We start from the raw sequence: 21,392 nt of genomic DNA, 5'->3' as shown, positions 1-21,392 counted from the left end.
ATGTAATGGATATATTTCATGTGTGAGAGAGGGAACAATAGGGTATCGTAGAATAAATAGGTGGTTCATTGTAGGGGGCATGGTGGGGAGAAAAATGTTTTCTGAGAGGCCAGAGCCTATGTTCATCATAGATGGAGTAACTAAATAGAAAATAGAGGCAAAAAAATGAGAGGGAGATTTTTTTTTTTTTTTTGAGAGGGAGATTTTATAAGTAGTAGTGAATATTGTCCTGTAGAAACAATAGTTTTGAAGACGTTAAGCTAAATATATAAAACATTCTTGTTCCTTCAAAAATTCAGGCCCTCATCTTCTCCATTATCCCATTTTAAATTAAGGAAACAATTAATGAAACAAATGCTGGATTTTGCTCCAGAAGGCATAGCCAAGATGGAGTGGATACAAATGGTTGAAAGGAAAAAGGTAGTTGAGCTCTCTATTACGTAGGGTTTTTTTTTTTAATGTAGATCTGACATGTCCCACAATAAAATGATCTGCCTTTGTAGGGAATAGGCAGTCATCCTTTAGTGATGCCAAGAAGTGACATTGGTAGGGACTGCATTACTTCTCAGGACCACCTCTTGGACTCTACTAAGACTTACACGTTGTAATGAATTAGGCAGATCAGAAGTACTAAAGGCAGTACAGCTCAGATAGTAGAACAGTTTTCATTCCTGTTGCTTCTCCTGCTTTATGTAGAATTGGCTGGGAACTAAAGAAGTCATTATTATGAATCAGAGCAATTATTACTAGTACACTTAAACCCTGCTCCATATTAAAACAAACCAGAATGGTCCAATAATGTTAGCCACACACTGACACTGCTGATTTGATTTAGTTGTATATCTTATTACCAAGGTTATGAGCAAACAAAATGTTTAAGCTTTCATTTGTATCATATAGTAGCTAATAAAACTAATCAGGAAGGAAATGAAGGTTAAATGGCATGACGTTATATGGATATGTGATTTAAGTTATGTCCCTTGTCTTTCCATGTCTCTACTTCTAAAGGAACTGGGGATCCAGTTGAGTCCAGTATTGGGTCTAATGACTGAGAAGCTAATGGACTTTGGCAAAGTTTCCTATTTCTTGACATTTATTTATAAAAAGTATTTGCCAAATGAAACTATATATATTCAACCTTGTTTTCAATATGGTATCTATAAACAATGCTTTTGTGCCTTGATGAATTATTCTTGAGTTGACCTCTTTCAGGGAATGCAGTTAGACTGTTGTTAGAATGACAATGATGGATGGTTTAAACTGATGTTAGAAATCTGCTGAATATGATATAGATGGATTATATGCCAACCATATTTTCGGTTACTTATTAAGAATGCTAAAAATAAGAATGATGATGAGCATCCAATTTTGGAGCTGTAACATGACTTGGAGGGCTTATTCAGTAATATATTCATGGCATAAACGTCTCAAATTTTAATATAAAGAGAACTTTTCATTTTAATTATTCCTGTCAGACATTGAATTTTAAAGATTATAGGAATACCCACAATTACAGTGCAAATCATTGTTCACCTCTGGTATTTTAAATGTTTCTTACATCTCTTAAGATGATGAGAATTTGCCAACAAAAGACTGAAAACCGTAACATTCTAATAAGTGAAAATGTCTTTGTGTTTTACCAGGTCTTCGTAAGCATGATGTATGTTTTTTAGTTACTGTACGTCCCACAAAACCTTACGGTACTAAGTTTGACCGGAGGAGACCTTTTATTGAGCAGATTGGCCTGGTTTATGTCAGAGGCTGTGAAATCCAGGGCATGCTAGATGATAAAGGGCGTGTCATTGAAGACGGTATGGCAATCTATGTTTTTGAAAGAGAATTTGTACATAATGATGTTTCTGTGCCTTTTTTCTTTATGCATCTTAGGTAATATTTTTTTTAGTTATTTTACATACTAAATCAACACAAAGGATTATATGTATAATATGTGTAAGGTACCTGCTACCCACTTTTAGAAATAAATAATATGGTTTCTAAACTTTTTGTTAGCTATTGGAAAGGACAAGATCTTTTGAAATTACCTTTATTTAAAACTTCCCTTTATAATACTTTATAATATTGCTTTCTAAAATCTCTAATACCTCTCATGATATATTTGCCAATTTTTCCTTCTTAAGTTTTATTGATTTGATTCAGTGACTCTCAATTGGACTCTCCCTGCATTTTGAAATGTATGGTAGTATTTATCTTTTCATGTGCACAGGGTAGAGGTAAGGGTTGGTGAGCTATTAGCATTTGATGGATGACACCTAGGGATGCTAAACATTGAAACAGAGCTACCTTGGGGTGCTTGGGTGGTTCAGTTAGGCATCAGACTCTTGATTTCGACTCAGGTCATGATCTCAGGGTTGTAAAATCAAGCCCCACATCAGGCTCTGTGCTGAGCACAGAGCACGTGCTTAAGATTCTCTTCTCTCCCTGTCTCTCTGCCCTTCTCCCACCCACTCCGCTCGCTCTCTCACAAAAAAATTTAAAAGGGCAGTTTAAACAGAATTGCCTCATAAAAGGAATTGTCATACCTAACATGCAGACATCACCCCATTAGAAATACCACCTTACAGAACTGTCAGCTCTTTGATTTCTTAGGCTTAATCAATGACTTTTCTTTGAAATTCTTTCTGTTATCCTTTTTTGTCATACTTACAGTTAAATTACAAGTACATCTATCTATGTCCAGTGCTTATTTTCCAATTTGTTTATGAAACTTCTCTCAGAACTTGAATTAATTTCTACCTCTGATTTTAAGATTGCACCACTGCTAAAAGTGCTGGTAATAAAAGAAGATGGGAAAGATGGAGTAAACATATGGCCATATATTGGGACCAGAGTTAGAGGGCTCTGACCTTTCAGCCATTAGTATATAAAATTTCCATTCACACTGGTGATCAGTCAAGTGCTTACTATATGTAAGGCAGTAATGGAGCTATGAGTAACTAACAGAAGTAAAGTTGTTTGACTTCCAAGGCTTTTAGTTTGGTTGAGGACATATACAGATAATTGCAGTCCATGGCATTGCATCATAAACATTACATGACTGTTCTGGGAAAAAAAAATAGTAAGAATTTAGGGAAAGGAGAAGATATTTTCAGCTTCTAGGCATTTGAAATGAGTAGATAACTTTCTAGTTAGGGAATGACTGGAGTTCGATGTGGACAGTTTATTCATCATTTCTAGAAAAGGAATATTGCTAACTTCAGTACTTGAAAAGTACATGTTTCACTTATCAGACTTCCTCAAAATGTCTAGGACCTGAGCCAAGACCCAATCTTAGAGGAGAGTCAAGGACATTTAGAGTGTTCTTGGACCCAAACCAGTATCAACAAGATATGACCAATACTATACAAAATGGAGCAGAAGATGTGTATGAAACTTTCAATATCATAATGAGGAGAAAACCAAAGGAAAATAACTTTAAGGTAATTTTTAGGCTATATAACTATAAATGTACCATGTCCAATTTGAATAACTTCTAAAACATAAATACATAGATTCTAGGTAAAAGAATGTTTTGTTAAGAAAATGATCATTGCTTTTATTCTGATTCTAAACAATTCTCTTATTTTCTTAAAATAAGCTTAATAAATTTTCTTTGGCTTTTATATTTAGTCTACATGTTGTCATTTGATGAGTTTAGAAACTTACAATATAAATTAATCCAGGTCAGTCTCTTTCATTGCTTTTTGTCAATTAAATGCTCAGGATAGCCAGTATAAAGCAAAGAAAACTGCTTATTTGTCTACTGGGAGTTCTTTTTTAAATCAAAAGAAAGTGTACTTCCAAATCACTTTATGAATACAGATGTGAAACCTCAGAGCTCTGAATTACTTTATGATATAATGTGTTTTACTCATTGGCAGGAAAAGGGAGGTTTGGGGGCTACAGAATTTTACTTTTATAACAATGAGCTAAGGAGTTTTGATAAAAGAAGATTTTTTAAAAATTATTTGAAACTATATTATAAAATGTAAACATGGAATGGTTTTAACATTTGGTGTTACTACCTTCTGCAAATACATGTCTTTCTCTCCCCCCTCCTGTACATTATCAGTTTATTATCTTTTTTTTTTTTTTTGCCTGTTTTTGTGATTAAAAAAAGAAGACTTCATATACAAAGGGATTTATTTGCCCATTTTACCCTATTGTTGAAGAAAAAACAGTGGAAGTACTCTTGATTTCTTTTTGTCTTACTGTACCTCCAGTCTGTCAGTCAGTCTGGTTAGCTCACCACCTCCACTGACACCCCATTCAAGACACCATCATCTCTCACATCCCTGCTTCCATTCTCGACTGCTCTTCCCCTTCTGCTAGTCTCCACAGAGTGACAGAGTGACTGAATATAAATTATGCCTTGGTCCCCCTGTTGAACAGTCTTTAATGATTTCCCATCTCACAGTAGAAAATTTTTCTCATAACCCAAAAGGCTCCTTCATTATCTGTCCTCTGGCCACCTCTCTCAACATCATTTTCCCTTTCCCTGATTCACTCCATGCCAGATGTGCTGACCTTTTTGCTGTCCTTTAAAAATCCAAGCCTTTGTCCATGGTGTTCCCTCTACCAACACAGTCTTCCTCCCAGGTATTTACATGGTTCGCTCCCTTACTGTATAATGTCAGCTTTGCTTAGATATTAACTCCTAAGTGGATTGTCTTTATTTTTCATCACAATCTTTATTATACCTGATGACTATGTATTTGTTATTTATCTGACTTCACATTAGAATGCAGGTCTGTGAGGGTAAGGTCTCTCTTTTGTTTGTCTCTGTTTTGTTTTTCAGTAAATTGAATTTCAGTCACTTTACTAAAAATGAAAAAAGTTCCTTATGTTCATTCATTTGACCATTTTATTTAATACCCACTGTGTGTCTGACATTATGCTAAGTTGTGTGGAGCCAGTAAAGATGAGTAAGACACAGCTTGTATTTTTAAAGAGTTTAGACTAGTAATAAGGGAAGTTAAAAATATTAACAAATAACTGCCATGAAATGTTAGAAGTTGCCAAAAGTCATCAGAAGAATGCAGGTAAAAGTGTCATGGAAGAGGTATTCGGCTGGCTCAGTCAGAATAGCAATGTGACTCATGGTCATGAGTTCAAGCCCTGTGCTGGGTGTGAAGACTATTAAAAAAATAAACTTTAAGAAACAATAACAAAAAAGTATCATGGGAAGTCAAAAGAGGCATTCAGATTCCCATCCAAGAAACAAGGGGCAGTGATGAATTCTGCTGTGTTTGGGAAAGGATGAATGCTCTTTTGGTGTCTTTGGTATTTCACTATATACTCAGGCAGCATCCCTTATTTCTTTCTCTCTTTTCCAATTCGTACAGCCTGTTCTTACCTGGATATTTTATTTCTTGCCTGAATAGTTTCCTCTGCCCTACCCCTATCTCTGTCCTCGTCAGTCACCTGTTTTTCATATTGCCTCCACTGATCATTTCAGTCAGCTTCTCAAAACATTTCTGACTTTCCATTAATGATGAAATAAACCAAAGCTCCTTTGCAGATCCTTTGCTTTCAGCTAAGTTGAAATGTATTGTTTACCATATTCTGCTGCTTTGTGTCATTGCTGAGGACATATATCATCTCCCTACTAAAATTTTCATTTTCTTAGGGAGTAGAGCACTTGTCTTACCTATTATTATGTAAACATACTCATTTATCTGTCCATCCGATGATATATTCATCTCATAGTCAAACTTCTAGATCCCTGCTCTCATGGAAATGATATTCTAGTGGGAATTAGACAAATGATAAACAGAAGGTGATGTGAGGAGAGTGTGATTAACATGCACTGTCCTCTTACTTTGTTATCCTGTTGGAGTGTATAGCATTTATGTTATAAACATGGCTGGTTTGATTATTTTATTCTTAGTAATTAATAGCCTAGCCTTCTGGTTTCCATATATGGCATAGATCACTTAGTCAAAGTAATTATTGGAAAGTCTGAGAGCTTGCCTTAACTTTGGAATTTTGACAATGTATGTTAACTACTCTAATGACTATTTATTGTAGAATGTTTCATTCTGAAAATTATTTGACATTTCACTTTTATCATTTTGTCTACTTCATTTTTATTTATGACTTTTTTCTAAGAGTGTTAATTTTAATATTTTTAAATTATGTTTCACAATTGAGGCATATGTTAACATGCTTCTGCTTGTGTGTCATCTTAGCATTGAGGAACTATGGAATATAAAAAGAGAAAACTCAGTGAATTTCTAAGAGGAAGCATCCTCTTCATGGTTTTATTCTATAATATTTTCTTCTTGTGTAATCCTGATCTGATTTTCATTCTACACAACAGGAGTCAAGTGATGAACTCATTTATGACATTCTCTCTAAATGAACTCCTAACGGATAAACTGTCCTTGCTAAGTTTGGTCTTTTGTTTAACTCAGTGTATGGTATCAGCTGAAAATATAACTGTTGATTCAGTCTAGCCAAGCACCTGTCAGCAGAAAATAGCTTCTTGCTCTGAAACACTTGGGAATTCTGGATTAGTGCAGCTAACTCTGCGTTCCATTGAAGTGCAAATGTTTGAGATGGCTTCTTGACACAACCCTTTTCTGTCTTTTCACTGACAGGCTGTGCTGGAGACCATCAGGAACCTGATGAATACTGATTGCGTGGTACCTGACTGGCTGCATGACATCATTTTAGGTTATGGAGATCCAAGTAGTGCACATTATTCAAAAATGCCCAATCAGATTGCCACTCTTGATTTCAATGATACATTTCTTTCCATTGAGCATTTAAAAACCAGCTTTCCTGGTCATAATGTTAAAGTAACTGTGGATGACCCAGCTCTACAGATACCCCCTTTCAGGTAAAGTCAGAACTGGCTGTACTCCTTTCAAGCTTTCTGTAGCCAGTGTGAACTAGGCCATAGGACTATAGCTAGAGCTTTGAATATTGTGATTTTGTTTGAGCAGTCTTTACCTTCACCATATAATGACTGGGATAAACTTATTTTATTTGACTCTGTTCCTAAATTCTTAGTGCATAAAACATTTTTATGACCATAATAAAAGTAGCCTCACATCTAATAAGGGATCTGTATATATACTTGTCGGAAGAGTATTACATAAACATATTTATAGAATGTGACTAAAGAAATATGTCTTTGTATATTATGTATAATCTGGTATATTTCCTAATTAGTGGACATAGTCATGGAATGTTAAATTTCTTTAGTTTTCAGGAAAAAATTATATTTTTCTTTTTAAGCTTGCTTGCTTACTTACACAAATGTTAAATATTCACAATGTAGTTATATCTCATGTTAAAGGAGCTTTGGTTTTAATTTTGAGTAGAGGGATGCCTGGGTGGTTCAGCAGTTGAGCCTCTGCCTTTGGCTCAGGGTGTGACCCTGGAATCTGGAATCAAGTCTCGCATCAAGTTCCCTGCGAGGAGCCTGCTACTCCCTCTGCCTGTGTCTTCTGCCTCTCTCCCTCTGTGTCTCTCATGAATAAATAAATAAATCTTTAAAAAAATTTTTTTTTTAGTAGAAATGGAATAAAGTACCTGAAGCAACTCACTATTCTTTTCTGAATTCTATTACATGGAAGAAGTGCACAGAGAGAATTCTTTTTTTTTTTTTTTAAGTTTAATTTTAATGTATTCCTTGACTCTCCCAGGCACCTAGGAGGAATCACCTCCTGAGGTGTCCTAACCCCAAGCTGAGAACTTCTGCCTTAAAGGCTTGGTATTCTGAGAGTGTCATAACAGGGCTCCAGCCTGTCTTGTTAGCCTTATTTTCTCTGTTGTATCCACTGTGGCAAAACTGACCACTTGCACTTGAACCTTAGTCTTACGTCTTCCCAGAATATCTTCCCTACCATGCTTGTATGTTTAAGTTCTTTGAAACTCATCTTTGATGCCATCTCTCCCATGAAGCCTTTTCTGATTTAAGGAGTGACGATGTATAAAGCACTTTATAGCGCATGGATATAATTATATAAATGCTCCTTCTTTGATTCTCCCTTAATCAATTGACTTCTAATCTGAACACCATTTATATACATTGTAGTGCTTTTAAGTCTACTTTTTTTCAGGATGTATATACAGATAGTTCCTTTAAGCCATAAATGTTTCTTTCTGCTCTGATTATCTTCCATACAATGTCATGCACATGGTAGATGCTTGGTAAATGTTGTTAATTGTAAAAAATGAACAAAGATTTTGGTTTTGTAGAATAACTTTTCCAGTAAGGAGCGGAAAAGGGAAGAAAAGGAAAGATGTAGATGGTGAAGATGAAGATACTGAAGAGGCAAAAACCTTAATTGTTGAACCTCATGTCATTCCTAATAGGGGTCCTTATCCTTACAACCAACCCAAACGGTAATTTTACTGTCTATATTATTTGGTATGATGAATAATAGTTTGCTATTTTGGATTAATAATAATTCATTTCAAATTTACTGATCCTTTAGAAACCCCAGGAAACTTCTGTTTCTTGACCCTCTTTCCTTGTATTCTGTCAGCTGAATAGTTGAAACATTTTTGGGCATTGTGTAGTCATATTTCCAAAATAAACATTTTTAGGTACTATGAGAAAAAAACATTAGAGGGCTACCTTAATTTGAGCACAGTGTTCTTAGTTCCTGACCATGTGTTACATGTAGCAGCTACTCTCATGCGTGTGTGCCATGACAAGAAAAGTAGCATTATATTCGGTATTAGATTAGGAACTAGAATTTTGGCATTCCAAGTGAAATATAGGATTGCCTAAGTATATTGAAAAATAACTGTAGTCTTTGCTTTCCATAAGATTCATTCCATTTTAGTTAGTCAGTATAGAGGTAAAGGAAATAATTCATCAGAGATTGGTTCAGTCTTTAAGATGTAGAAGTACTGGAGATTTGCTACCCAACATTGTTCTTATAGTTAACACTCCTGTATTTACTGTGCAGTTAAAATTTGTTAAGAGGGAGACACCTGGGTAGCTCAGCGGTTGAGTGTCTGCCTTCGGCTCAGGGAATGATCCTGGGATCCGGGATCAAGTCCTGCATTGGGCTTCTTGCAAGGAGCCTGCTTCTCTCTCTGCCCATGTCTCTGCCTCTCTCTGTGTGTCTCTCATGAATAAATAAATAAAGTCTTTTTTTTTTTTTTTAAAGAGGGTAGGATCTCATGTTTTTTTGTATTTTGTTTTACCATATACATGCACATGCAAACTTAACACACACACACACACACACACACACACACACACACACCAAAGCGCTGGGGTAGGGTGAAGAAGAGATTGGGAGAACAGAGGCATATACAGAGGAGGCATTTAGACCTCCATTCATTGTTTAAATTTTTAGCAAATGTTCATCGGTGTTTTTAACTAACTTTTTATTTACTCTTATTTCCAGTAATACAATTCAGTTCACTCACACACAGATAGAAGCTATCCGTGCTGGAATGCAGCCTGGGCTAACTATGGTAAGAGAATTATTGTTACACATACACATGTTTTTACATGGATTCAGACAAGAAGTAGGCCTCACATGTTTAGAGTATATTTGAACCACAAAAATCCAACTGAATTTAAATGTTTATAGGTCATTGTGGCATTATGTGAGATTTTGCTTACTGCTCATTTCAGTGTTCATAAATAAAGTTTTATTGGGATATAGCTATGCCTATTTGGTTATGAATTACCTCTGTCCAGTTTTGTTCTGTAACAACAGAGTTAAATACTTGCAACAGAGATCATATGGCCTGCAAAGCCTGAAATGTTTATTTGCTGGGCTTTTACAGATAAAGCCTGCTGACGACTGATTTAAAGGTGTGTTTTGTTTCCAAGTATTTAGAGACTCTTTGTTAATCTTCCACTTATTGGGACACCTGGGTGGCTGAGTGGTTGAGCATCTGCCTTTGACTCGGGGGCGTGATCCCAGGATCCTGGGATGGAGTCCCACATCAGCCTCCCCTGAAGGAGCCTGCTTCTCCCTTTGCCTGTGTCTCTCATGTATAAATAAATAAAATCTTTTAAAAAAAATTCAGTTACTAATTTCTGGTCTAAGTTGTTTATGGTCGGAAAAGATACTTTGTATGATTTCAATTTTTATTTTTTTAATATGCTCAAGTTTGTTTTGTGGTCCAGGATATGATCTCTCTTGGTGAATATTTCATGTGCACGTAAAAAGAATGTTTATTCTGTTGTTTGGGGTGGAGTGTCCTATATATGTCAGATTCATTTGGTTCAGTATTTCTCTGTCCTTGCTGATATTCCAGTTACTATTTCTGTTGATTACTGAAAGAGGAGTATTGAAGTCTACAACTACAACTACATATATATTTGTTTCTCCTTTCATTTCTTTCAATTTGTGCTTCATGGTTTCTAAAGCTTTATGAATAGATACATAAACATTCAAGGTTGTTATGTCTTCTTGGTGAATTAATGCATATATTATTATGTAATGTCTTCATCACTGGTAATTCTTTTTGTTCTGAAATGTACTTTGATGTTAATAATAGCAACTACAGTTTTCTTTTGATTAGTGTTGTGTGGTATGTCTTTTCCCATTATTTTATTTCTGACCTATCTATTAATGTTTGAAGCGAACTTCTTGTAAACCGCTTATGGTTGAGGTATGCCATTTTCTTCGCTCTGACAGTATCTTTTAATTGGTGTGTTTAGACCATTTACATTGAATGCAATTGATGTGTTTAGATTTAGGCCTCCCATTTTATTATTTATTTTATGTTTGTTCCCTTTGTGTAGCTTTTTTTGTTTTTCCCTTCTTTTATGTTATTTAGTTTTTAATATTTCATTTTAATTTATCACTTACGTTCTTTTCTATCTACATACATTGGAAATACTGTCAGGCAATGTTAGAAAGTCAAACAAGTTTTTAAATTTATTTATTTGAGAGAGGGAAAGCACACATTTACACATGAAGATAGGGAGGGGTAGAGGAAAGGGAGAAAGAATTTCAAGCAGACTCTGCGCTGAGTGTGGAGCCTAACGTAGGGCTTGATCTCAAAATTCTGAGATCATCTCCTGAGCTGAAATCAAGAGTTGGACGCTCAACTAACTGAGCCATCCACACACCCCAAAAAGTCAAACATTTTAAAGAACTCTAGGGGAAAAGAGTTGTAAATTTGCCATTTATCGTTCATTCCTAATAGTTTAAGTTTCCTCTGATGTCACTTCCTTTCTGCCTGAAGAACTCTTATACCACTTTTAACAGTAGGTCTGCTAACAATGAAATATCTTTGTTTTTCTTCATATAAGAAAGTCTCTAAATCATCTTCATTCTTTAAAGATATTTTCACTGGACATAGAATTCTACAGAGTTCTTGAAACAATTTAAAATGTTACTTCACTTCCTTTTGGCTTCTATGGTTTCTGAGAGAAACCCACAGTCATTTGAAATATCCTTTTGCTGTATGTAATGTATCATTTTTTTTCTGGTTGCTATTAAGAATTTTTTTAGATATTTGATTATGATGTCTCTGGACTTGAATTTCTTTGGGATTAATCTGTTTGGAGTTTGCTGAACTTCCTGAGTCTGTAGATTTAAGTATTTTGCCAGATTTTAGACGTTTTCAGCCATTATTTCTTCGTATATTTTTTTCTATACCATAAACTTTTTCCTTTTGTTCTAAGACTTCAGTAACATAAATATTAGATCTTTTAGTATTACCCCATAGATTCATGAGACTATTTATTCATTTGTTTTCAGTCTTTTCTTTCTGCTTATTTTTTAGATTGGGTGGTTTCTATTGTTCTGTCTTCAGATTAACTGTCTTGTCCATTCTGTTATTGAACTTATCAACAATTTTTTACATTTATCTTTCAGTTTTAGAATGTCCATTTTCTAACAATGTGATAACTTAGTATTTTGATATGTGTTCATCTCCTTTTTAGGTTGTGGGTCCACCAGGTACTGGAAAAACAGATGTTGCAGTCCAAATTATATCCAACATCTACCATAATTTCCCAGAGCAGAGGACTCTGATTGTTACTCACTCTAATCAAGTAAGAATGTGTTCATGTGCACACATATATGTAAGATGAACTATAGGGGAGATAAAGGAGAGGGGAATAAATTAAAGCACAGTGGAGATTTCTGCTTGTACAATAACGTGATCATAGGTACAACAGAATACTGAAAGGCTGATGAGTATAGTGTTTGCTATTGAGTTACTCTTGGATTGTTAACAGGTTATGACCAGACATATTAGGAAAATATAAAAACAGTTTTTTATTTCTAATGGAGAGGGTCAAAATGTGGGAAAGCTAAGAATACTTAGATATATGATCAAATACTTGGATTAAACTAAATTGCTCCCCCTCCACTGTAATGTAATGGTGACATTATTATACAGAATACTAAAATTGTGTAGGGGAGAAGATTGAGGCTTTATCTTAATAAAAGAAACAAATTACTTAAAGGCCTTTTTTCTTCTATTTAGTAAAATTTAGTCTGTAATAATCTTACCTATTTCCAGATTCTTTTTTTTTTTTTCCTAAGATTTCATTTATTCATGAGAGACACAGAGAGAGAGGCAGAGACACAGACAGAGGGAGGCTCCGTGTAGGAAGGAGCCTGATGTGGGACTTGATTCCAGATCCCAGGATCATGCCCTGAGACGAAGGCAGACACTCAACCGCTGAGCCACCCAGGAATTCCCCTTTTCCAGATTCTTAAAATGAATAAAGAATAATTCATTTGTTGTTTTAGCATAGTATTTTTAGTAAGTTTTGTCATAACTTGATAATGACTTTCTGTAGAATCTTCTATATATGATTGATTTGTATAGTACAATTACAGAGAAGATTGTTTTACAAATATAACCAAAGACTTCATTGTTTGCTATTGAATGATCCTTGATAATCATATCATCCTCAGTGATTTAAATTATTGATTTGTTCCTTTTTATGTTTATTTCATTTGTCAGATCTTCATTTACATACTTCCTGCAAATAGTTCTTCATTATTCCTTTAATTCATAATGAAGCCTTACAGTTTTTTCTGAGAGTGCAGTGTGAGAGTATTTTTTTGTTCTCTAAATCTTTGTGATTCCTGAGTTTGGATAGTGAGTAATGCCAGGTGGTCTGATCCATTGAATCCCAGGTTTGGATGGGAGCATCAAGAGTTTGGATAGAGGGGAATTTTTTTCTGAAAATTTATTTTAATTTCTTCAGTTTTTGAGCTCTAATTGCTAGAATTTTGATAGCAAAGGGTATCTGTTTTTACATTATATAACCTGGATATTTATAAGACTGGATGTTGATTTCATGGGAGGGATTAGATTGATGATAAATTAAAAGAGCTGTTTGGCTGATTTTTAAATGATGTCTTTATTAGTATATCTTTCCATACTAGGAAACTTGTGCCTTTCTCAAAACATTGTAACTGCAGATGTTCAGATACTTAATACTAGGATTTAAGGGAATCCTAAATATGAACATTTCATAAGTAGAAAAACGTGACTTCTAGATGGCTTCCATCAGAATAGTTTAAAAAAAAAAGATTTTATTTATGTATTCATCAGAGACACACACACACACAGAGAGAGAGAGAGGCAGAGACACAGGGAGAGGGAAAAGCAGGCTCCATGCAGAGAGCCCAATATGGGACTTGATTTCTGGGTCTCCAGGCTCACGCCCTGGGCCGAAGGCAGTGCTAAACCACTGAGCCACCCAGGCTGCCCTAGAATAGTTTTTTTTTTTTTAGAATAGTTTTTAATAAATGAGTGCTCTGCTCATTGTTGTATAGAGTACTTTAGACAATCAGCCTAAGATTTAAATGATGCACTGCATCTTTCCACTCTGGTCTTTTAGATATATTCTTATACATTCACTGCCTGAGAGTCCTCCAACTACAAAAACATTTCAGTTTTCTGCAACCCGTGGATATTCTATTGAGTGAAATCTTGGAGTGTTCATTAATTATTTTAGTAATTGTTACTATTTGGGGAAAATAGAAACTGGTCCAAAGCCTTTCTTTTTTTCATAAATTAGAAGCAAAGATTTAATAATTAGATGGTTTTTATGGTTTTCACTTATCCAGTTAGCTAAATATAAGTAGGCAATACTATCAAAAATCAGTATTTTGTTTAAATTGTAAATGACCTAATGTAAGATTTGTTTCTATGTTTTGGAGTTGATTCTTACTTGACTAGACAATGCTCATTCTTTTTTATCCTTCTAAATATTGGTTTTTCTTACTTTTAAGGAGCTACTGGTTCATTAAAATTCACCATCATCCTTTTTGTCTTACTTTCCAGGCCCTGAACCAGTTGTTTGAGAAAATCATGGCTTTAGATATCGACGAGCGCCACCTCCTGCGTCTTGGTCATGGAGAAGAAGAGCTGGAAACAGAGAAAGATTTCAGCAGGTGAGCAAATGGGGATGAGTTTTGAAATAATATACAAAATAATTTTTAACCTTCTCCTTTTCTTTATTAAAGAAACACCAAGAGACAAGGGCCATGAATAATACAACTTGATTCTGAAAGGTTCTAGCATAACCTGCTTTTAGTTGACGTAAGTCTAGTCATGATCTCCCTCAGCTCCAGTTCTGTGTGTTTATGCCATTTTTTCCTAAAGAATACAGTTATTTCTATAAAGAGAGTTATCTTGTTCATTGTTATCTTGTTCATCGTTATCTTGTTCATCGTGCAGATTGCCATTTGTTCTATTGAAGAATGCCAACTCAAACTGTACAAGTTTACCTGATTCTTTTCCACATTTCATCCAAATATTTAATTTGCACATATTTTAGGTATCAATTAAGAAGTTGATTCATTTAATGAAACAATTGAAGATTAGCGGTAGTATAAGCTTTGGGGTTGTAAGTCTTACTATATTACTTAATTGCCATTGAGCTGGACTTATGTTTGACATTACATGAAATAGAGTGACTAAAATTTTACAAATCAAATTTCCTCTATTAATATTTTAAGTTTTCCCTTCAAACTTTCTAATAGTTCCTTTATTTATATTTAAATCCATTTTTAAAGCATGATTTTAGACAATAATCATAACAAACAGCTGTACATATTTATTAATACAGCCTTTGGCTATTAAACATGACCTTTGACTAATTTGATCATAGACAACAAAAGAGCTAAAAGAGTATTAAATTATTATGTTGCATCTATTTTGAGTTCTTATATTACAGAGCTCACCAAACATTTTTTAGCCTCTAAAAAGTCACAGGGCAAACAACAATACACATTAAGTTATTTGAGGCTCTAGATGCTTAATTTTGGATTAGCCAGAGATACTACTTTGAATTTTTGCCATGAGTATTTCCTCATATTAAACTTACAGTGGGCTGGACTCTAAAATTTAATAAATTTAATAATCCAACATTCAATGAACATAAAGGTGTTGATGGAATACTAAATACTGTAGTTACAATTACACTGCAATAGAATTTATAGTTTTTTAAAAAATATACTAGAACAGAAGTAGAACTTAAAAGAGGATTTCAGGTAATCCCAAGTTTCCAAAGAAAAAATACTTTTTGCTTTCTGATACAGTCAAGCCCCAGGTCTTATTAGTAGGTATGTGCTTATTCAATTGGACATATTCTTTTCATTTCTCTCCCTTTGTTGTAATTAAAAAGAAAAATAGTATCATTTCATGATAAGAGTAATCTTGTTTTCCCTAAAGAAAAATTTTCAGACCTTGTGAGATAGTAGAAAGAATAGTCATCCATAATTCCACTACTACAAAACAACTTTTTGTTAGTCTTAATGATCAAGCTGTAAACATGCTATGTTTATAATTGCATACACTGCTTCTTTAAATTAAGACTTTATTTTTCTAGTATAGTTTTAGATTTACAGACTAATCAACTAAATAGTACATGAAGTTCCATTGTATCCTGCTTTTTAAATTTAACCTTATGTCACAAGAATTTTGGTATTTTATTACAGACTCTTTATAAACATCCTCAATTTTTTTTCTCATTGCCAAAGTGTTGATCATAGAAAAAGTATTAAACTCTAGGTTAACAAACAGAAAAAGGTTACCTGCTGTAATGTTTATATCCTTCTAATTTGGAAAATTCTTTAAACATAGACTCTGTCTTATAACCCTATATTCTCTATCATTCTTGCTGTTTCACACAAACGGGACTTCTCTGTCCAGTCTTTAAATATAACAGCAGCAGTGTTTACACTATTTTAATTTTTGTTTAATGTTAAAAGGTTGTTATTGAAGGCACTTTATTATTGTGGAAATAGTATACAGGCTTTGGGATCCAGTTTAGATTCCATACTTTGTGTCTTAATTACATGCCTCTGAGCCAGGTAATCTTCAGATTTCAGTTTTTTTTACTCATTCAGCAAATATTTGTGAACCTACTAGGTTCAGGTGGTACAGTACATGCTGAGACAATGAAGAACGATCAAATACATTTTAAAATTACTTTTTGAAGCCTTGAGAACTGATCTGCTTTTGTGGTAATGGAAAACAGGGCTATTCAAAGCAGCCAATCTATAAATTATGGTCTGTGATGAGATGATGTAGCACCAGAATACACTGTACTATTTCCCTCTTTGTGAAGGTCATGTTATGGGGGTGAAAAAAAGGAATTAAAGGATACATTTAGTGATACAGTTGATTTTCCTTCCTCACAGACCACTAATATGTTTGCAGATCAACACTGATCCAAGAACTACCACTTATATCAAATATAAACAGTGGTTCTTACTCTTTTTTTTTTCCCTTTTGGCCATTTATACCTTTCATTATTTTTTTTTAAGATTTATTTATTTTAGAGAGAGAGAGAGCCAGAGAATGCAGTCAGTGACAGAGGGAAGGAGAATCTCAAGCAGACTTTATGCTGAGCATGGAGCCCAGCAGGGAGCCTGATTCCATGACCTTGAGATCATGACCTGAGCTGCCTGATTCCATGACCTTGAGATCATGACCTGAGCTGAAACCAAGAATCTGTTACTTAACTGACTGAGGCACCCAGGCACCCCTATTAATATGATTTTCTTAAATGTTTTTCCTGATAGTTTCCTTAATAGTCTCTTCATTACATAATTTTGCTTTTTTTGTTTAATTGAAATTTCTAGATATGGAAGAGTTAATTATGTCCTGGCTCGAAGAATAGAACTTTTAGAAGAAGTCAAACGATTACAAAAGAGTCTAGGGGTTCCAGGAGATGCTTCATATACTTGTGAAACTGCAGGCTATTTCTTCTTATATCAGGTAAGGGATTAAGAGTTTTTAAATTATAATGGTTTTCAGTTGGAAACTGGGATGAGTTCTTGAAACTCTTCTTGAAAGCGATTTTTTTTTTGTTGAGTAGATTAAAATGTATGCTGCTGCCAAAGCTATATTTGTGAATATTAAATGTTTGTATTCCTATTATTTTTGAAGTTCTTAGCTAAATAGCTTTGCTTGATGATTCATTCACTAAAAGGCAAATGTTGCTTCTTTTTAAAGTTTTTTCTTTTTTCTTCCTTGCTGTTGACAATTTTTCTAGTCTTTTTGTTTTCATTACTGTAGAAATATAACTAAATATGCTAGCTACCCAGTAGTTACACAGTACAGTGGTAGCAAAGTACAGAAGTACCTACTTCTATTCATATATATCAACTAATGAAGAAAAAACATATTCTCCTTTCAAATTTACAAAAAATTATGTTTTAAAACTAATTTCAGAGTTAGGAGTTTAGGTTAAAAATTCTTTTGACTTTAGTTTAAAAGTGTGCTTTTGCTTTGGTTAGGATTAATTTTTGGGTGTGAAAACCACTAAGAAATAGAAAACTAAATAAAATGAACAAAAATAAACCTTAGTAGTCAGTTGGTTTACTAATAATTTTAAGTGGATTAAGGAATAATGATATAATGGAGAATTTTATATAACTTAGTTTTTTTTGTATTCATGCTATTTGTATATTTTAAGTACAAATGGTAACATTAAAATTTTTAAATGTATATGAAAGAATAGATATATGCTCATAAGTAGATACACAGACCAGTTCAATCCATTCAAAATGAGCAGATTTAATGGTTTCTTGTGACACCGAGATGTACATCATCATACAAAGTAACCTTCATTAGACTTACGCAGTTTAGAACTTAGATTAATAGAGTAAAGATCATGCCTAAATGTATATTTGGCACAAAATAAAAATCACTAGGCTCCCAGTGAAAACTACTTTTAAAAGTAGGAGAAATAATTTATAAATTTGTGGAGGCTTAAGTAATCGATTTGGGAAAAACAAACTTGAAGCTTCACAATATAGATCAATAATTTTCAACATGTAAGAATCACTTTGGGAAGTTATTTTAAAAGGTAATTGTCACGTTCTAGCCCCTTAGATGTTCTGCCTAAGAACCTACCTGGAAACCCGTGACTGGGAAAATTACCAAAATTGAGATTAAGCAGGAACCACACAGTAGAGGCATAATAAAACATATCAGAAAGTAATTGAACTGTATCACAAAAGTCCTAAAATGAGCTTTCAAATATATACTCAGATTAACAGAAGTGCTTTGTAAATATACTAAAGAGAATTGGAAAAACCCTTCTGGGAGAAGGGTTGGCTAGCATCGAATTTACTAAAATGCTGCTAAAGTGGGACTTACTGTATATGGAGAAAAACTGAAATAATGGGGAAAAAAATTTCTTTGTCCAGAGACTTATTCTTGATTTTGTAAGCATCAGTAATACTGTTCTGAGTATACATGGAGAATCTGAAATATCTGAGATAAAGTCCCATAGATGACCCTGTGGTTCTTTCCAGTTTATATATACTTATAAATTATTTGTATTTTGGGAACGCCTGAGTGGCTCAGTGGTTGAGCGTCTGCCTTTGGCTCAGGGCTTGATCCTGGGATCCCAGATTAAAGTCCCACATCGGACTCCCTGTGGGGAGCCTGCTTCTCCCTCTGCGTGTGTCTCTGCCTCTCTCTCTGTGTCTCTCATGAATAAATCTTTTAAAAAATTTGTATTTTTATTTATATATTTTTTTGAGAGAGAGAGTGAGCGAGCATGGTGGGCAGGGGGGGGAAGGGGGCAGGAGAGAAAATCTTTTTTTCTCTTTTGAAGATTTTATTCATTTATTCATGAGAGACCAAGAGAGGCAGAGACATAGGCAGAGGGAGAAGCAGACTCCTTGCAGGGAACCTGATGCAGGACTCGATCCCAGGACCCTGGGATCACACCCTGAGCCAAAGGCAGATGCTCAACCACCGAGCCACTCAGGTGTCCTGAGAGAGAAAACCTTAAAGTCCACACTCAGCGCAGAGCCCAACTGGATCTCACAACCTTGAGATCGTGACCTGAGCTAAAACCGAGTCAGACATCTAACAGCCACCCAGGCACTCCTAGTTTTTGTATTTTTTATATATTGATTAAAGAACATTTTTTCTTTTAAAAAAGGGCAATCTGTGACTTGGATTAAAAAAATAGTCCTGTTAGGTCAGGGATTGCTTTTCTTTTTCTTTCCCTTTATTTATTAGGTCTTATTTTTATTAAATTTCTTTTTATTTTAGCATTTAAAAACAATAATTAGCTGGGAAATTTAATTTTGAGTCCCTTTTTTTTCATAGGTCATGTCTCGTTGGGAAGAATATATCAGCAAAGTGAAAAATAAAGGTAATATGCTGCCAGATGTTACAGAAGTCTCCACTTTCTTCCCTTTTCATGAATACTTTGCAAATGCCCCTCAACCCATTTTTAAAGGACGAACTTATGAAGAAGATATGGAAATTGCTGAAGGATGTTTTAGGCATATTAAGAAAATCTTCACTCAGCTTGAGGTAAGAATTCTCAGGGTTTTTTTTAACTTGGCTTTAACTCTTTAAAGGCTTTAAGATTAGTTGGTTTTCTGTTTTTAATGAAGTAAATGTGGAATATTCATATCTTACAAACTAGATTGTTACTTTTAAATGAGATTATTGAAAATATTTATAGTTTTGGCTAAAAAAATGAGTAAAAAATAAGATATAAATTGAATCCTCTTTATTCTGACTTTTCTGGTGTAAAAGTCTTAGAATTTAAGAAAGGAATGCTTCCCTCAAGAGATTCAACAGTATTTCTTTGAATTGGAATCTGAGACTGCCACATGGCTATTTTAAGTTCTTCATGCCTTTTGACCAGTGACAAAACATGTGGTCGCTTTGTTAGCCAGTTTGATTTATCTTGAGTATTAAGGTAAAATAAGAAGAGAAGAATATATCTGGAAGCAAGGACCTATAGTACCCCCACCCCTTGCTTCCTAGTTTTCTCATTCTCTGTGGAAAACATTGTTTGCTTTAGCAGCCTCAAAAAGAGATCATATTCAGGCTCAGATTCCTCAGTAAGATGATTTAGGATTACTCCAGGTAAAAGGGACAATGACTGTCTATTTTGTTTTGCACCTTTTAGATAAGATAATATCTCTACTTCCTAGAAGAGTATCTGGCACATAGTATATGTTCAGTAAATATTGATGCATGGTGTGGATAGGGGGTAGGTGGATGGATGGTAGGTAAAGAATAATAAATTTATAGTATAATAATAAATAAAATTTTAGAGCCCTAAAAATATTAGAATATGTTTATGATTAATAAAGTAAATGGATAAAAACATTTTAATAATAGCTGTCTTGGGAGGGCATGGGGAAAGATTTAAACAGAGTACCTCTCCTGTATTGGCCATGTTTTAATTATTTAAAAAAGAAAAATTTAAAAATGTCAAGTATGACATATAATGTTCAGAATTTATAAAACTTGATACTAGATACTCTGCTTGAGGTTGTTTGCTCTTCATTTAATATCTGTTGTCCATTCTGCCCTGCTCTGTGGGGGATCCTATGCCATGTTCAAAGGTGGGGTTGGTCCTTTTTGGTTTAATTTCCTGGCCTCCGATATCAGCTGACTTCTGGGTGGGTTTAGCCAATAAAAATGTGGCAGAAATAGAGAAACTAGGATATTTCTCCATCAGTTGCCTTGGGTTTCATCTCTTCCATGGCTCCAGTTTGTGTTGGCCTGGCTTGCTATGATTGTTGTTCTAGTTTATTCTGGTACCCCAGTCCCTGGGCTCTGATTAACACTGCCGCTTTTCCCTTATCTGTCCTAATCTAGGAATGGTCAGACTTCCTGCTCTTGCTAATCTCTGGGTTACCTCAGCCATTCCCTGGCTGGCTTTTGTACTGCTTTGTACCTTTGAAACCAGACCCCTGCATTAAATTCCCTTTGTTATGAATACTTGAAAAAGTTTCTGTTTTTGTGGAGGGACCTTGAGTAAAATAGGATACTGTGGTAATAGATATTTTATTCAGTATTCTTGTTGATACTCTCAGTATTTTATACAAAAAAAAAAAAAAAACAGTCCAAATTATAGCTTGAGTATCAGTTATTATATGAACTCAATTAGTACCTAATTAATAATGAACAAAATTACAATTTGTTAGTTTATGATA

At 34.3% G+C, this 21,392-nt stretch overlaps 1 protein-coding gene across 2 annotated transcripts in view; it reads left to right on the top strand.

The window, feature by feature from the left end:
* The window catches only part of AQR (aquarius intron-binding spliceosomal factor), a 99,497-nt gene that overhangs the window by 58,545 nt on the left and 19,560 nt on the right, over positions 1-21,392 (top strand). For both annotated transcript variants that reach the window (XM_077880497.1, XM_077880498.1), the window contains 9 exons: positions 1,644-1,811; positions 3,268-3,437; positions 6,600-6,841; positions 8,209-8,355; positions 9,375-9,444; positions 11,879-11,989; positions 14,245-14,354; positions 17,052-17,187; positions 19,540-19,749. In XM_077880497.1, coding sequence (XP_077736623.1) covers positions 1,644-1,811; positions 3,268-3,437; positions 6,600-6,841; positions 8,209-8,355; positions 9,375-9,444; positions 11,879-11,989; positions 14,245-14,354; positions 17,052-17,187; positions 19,540-19,749 — 1,364 coding nt within the window. The remainder of the gene's footprint in view (positions 1-1,643; positions 1,812-3,267; positions 3,438-6,599; positions 6,842-8,208; positions 8,356-9,374; positions 9,445-11,878; positions 11,990-14,244; positions 14,355-17,051; positions 17,188-19,539; positions 19,750-21,392) is intronic.

Source organism: Canis aureus, chromosome 32 (assembly GCF_053574225.1).
Source record: "Canis aureus isolate CA01 chromosome 32, VMU_Caureus_v.1.0, whole genome shotgun sequence".
In the NCBI taxonomy this organism is placed as follows: Eukaryota; Metazoa; Chordata; class Mammalia; order Carnivora; family Canidae; genus Canis; species Canis aureus.
This window is presented reverse-complemented; position numbering and strand designations above follow the sequence as displayed.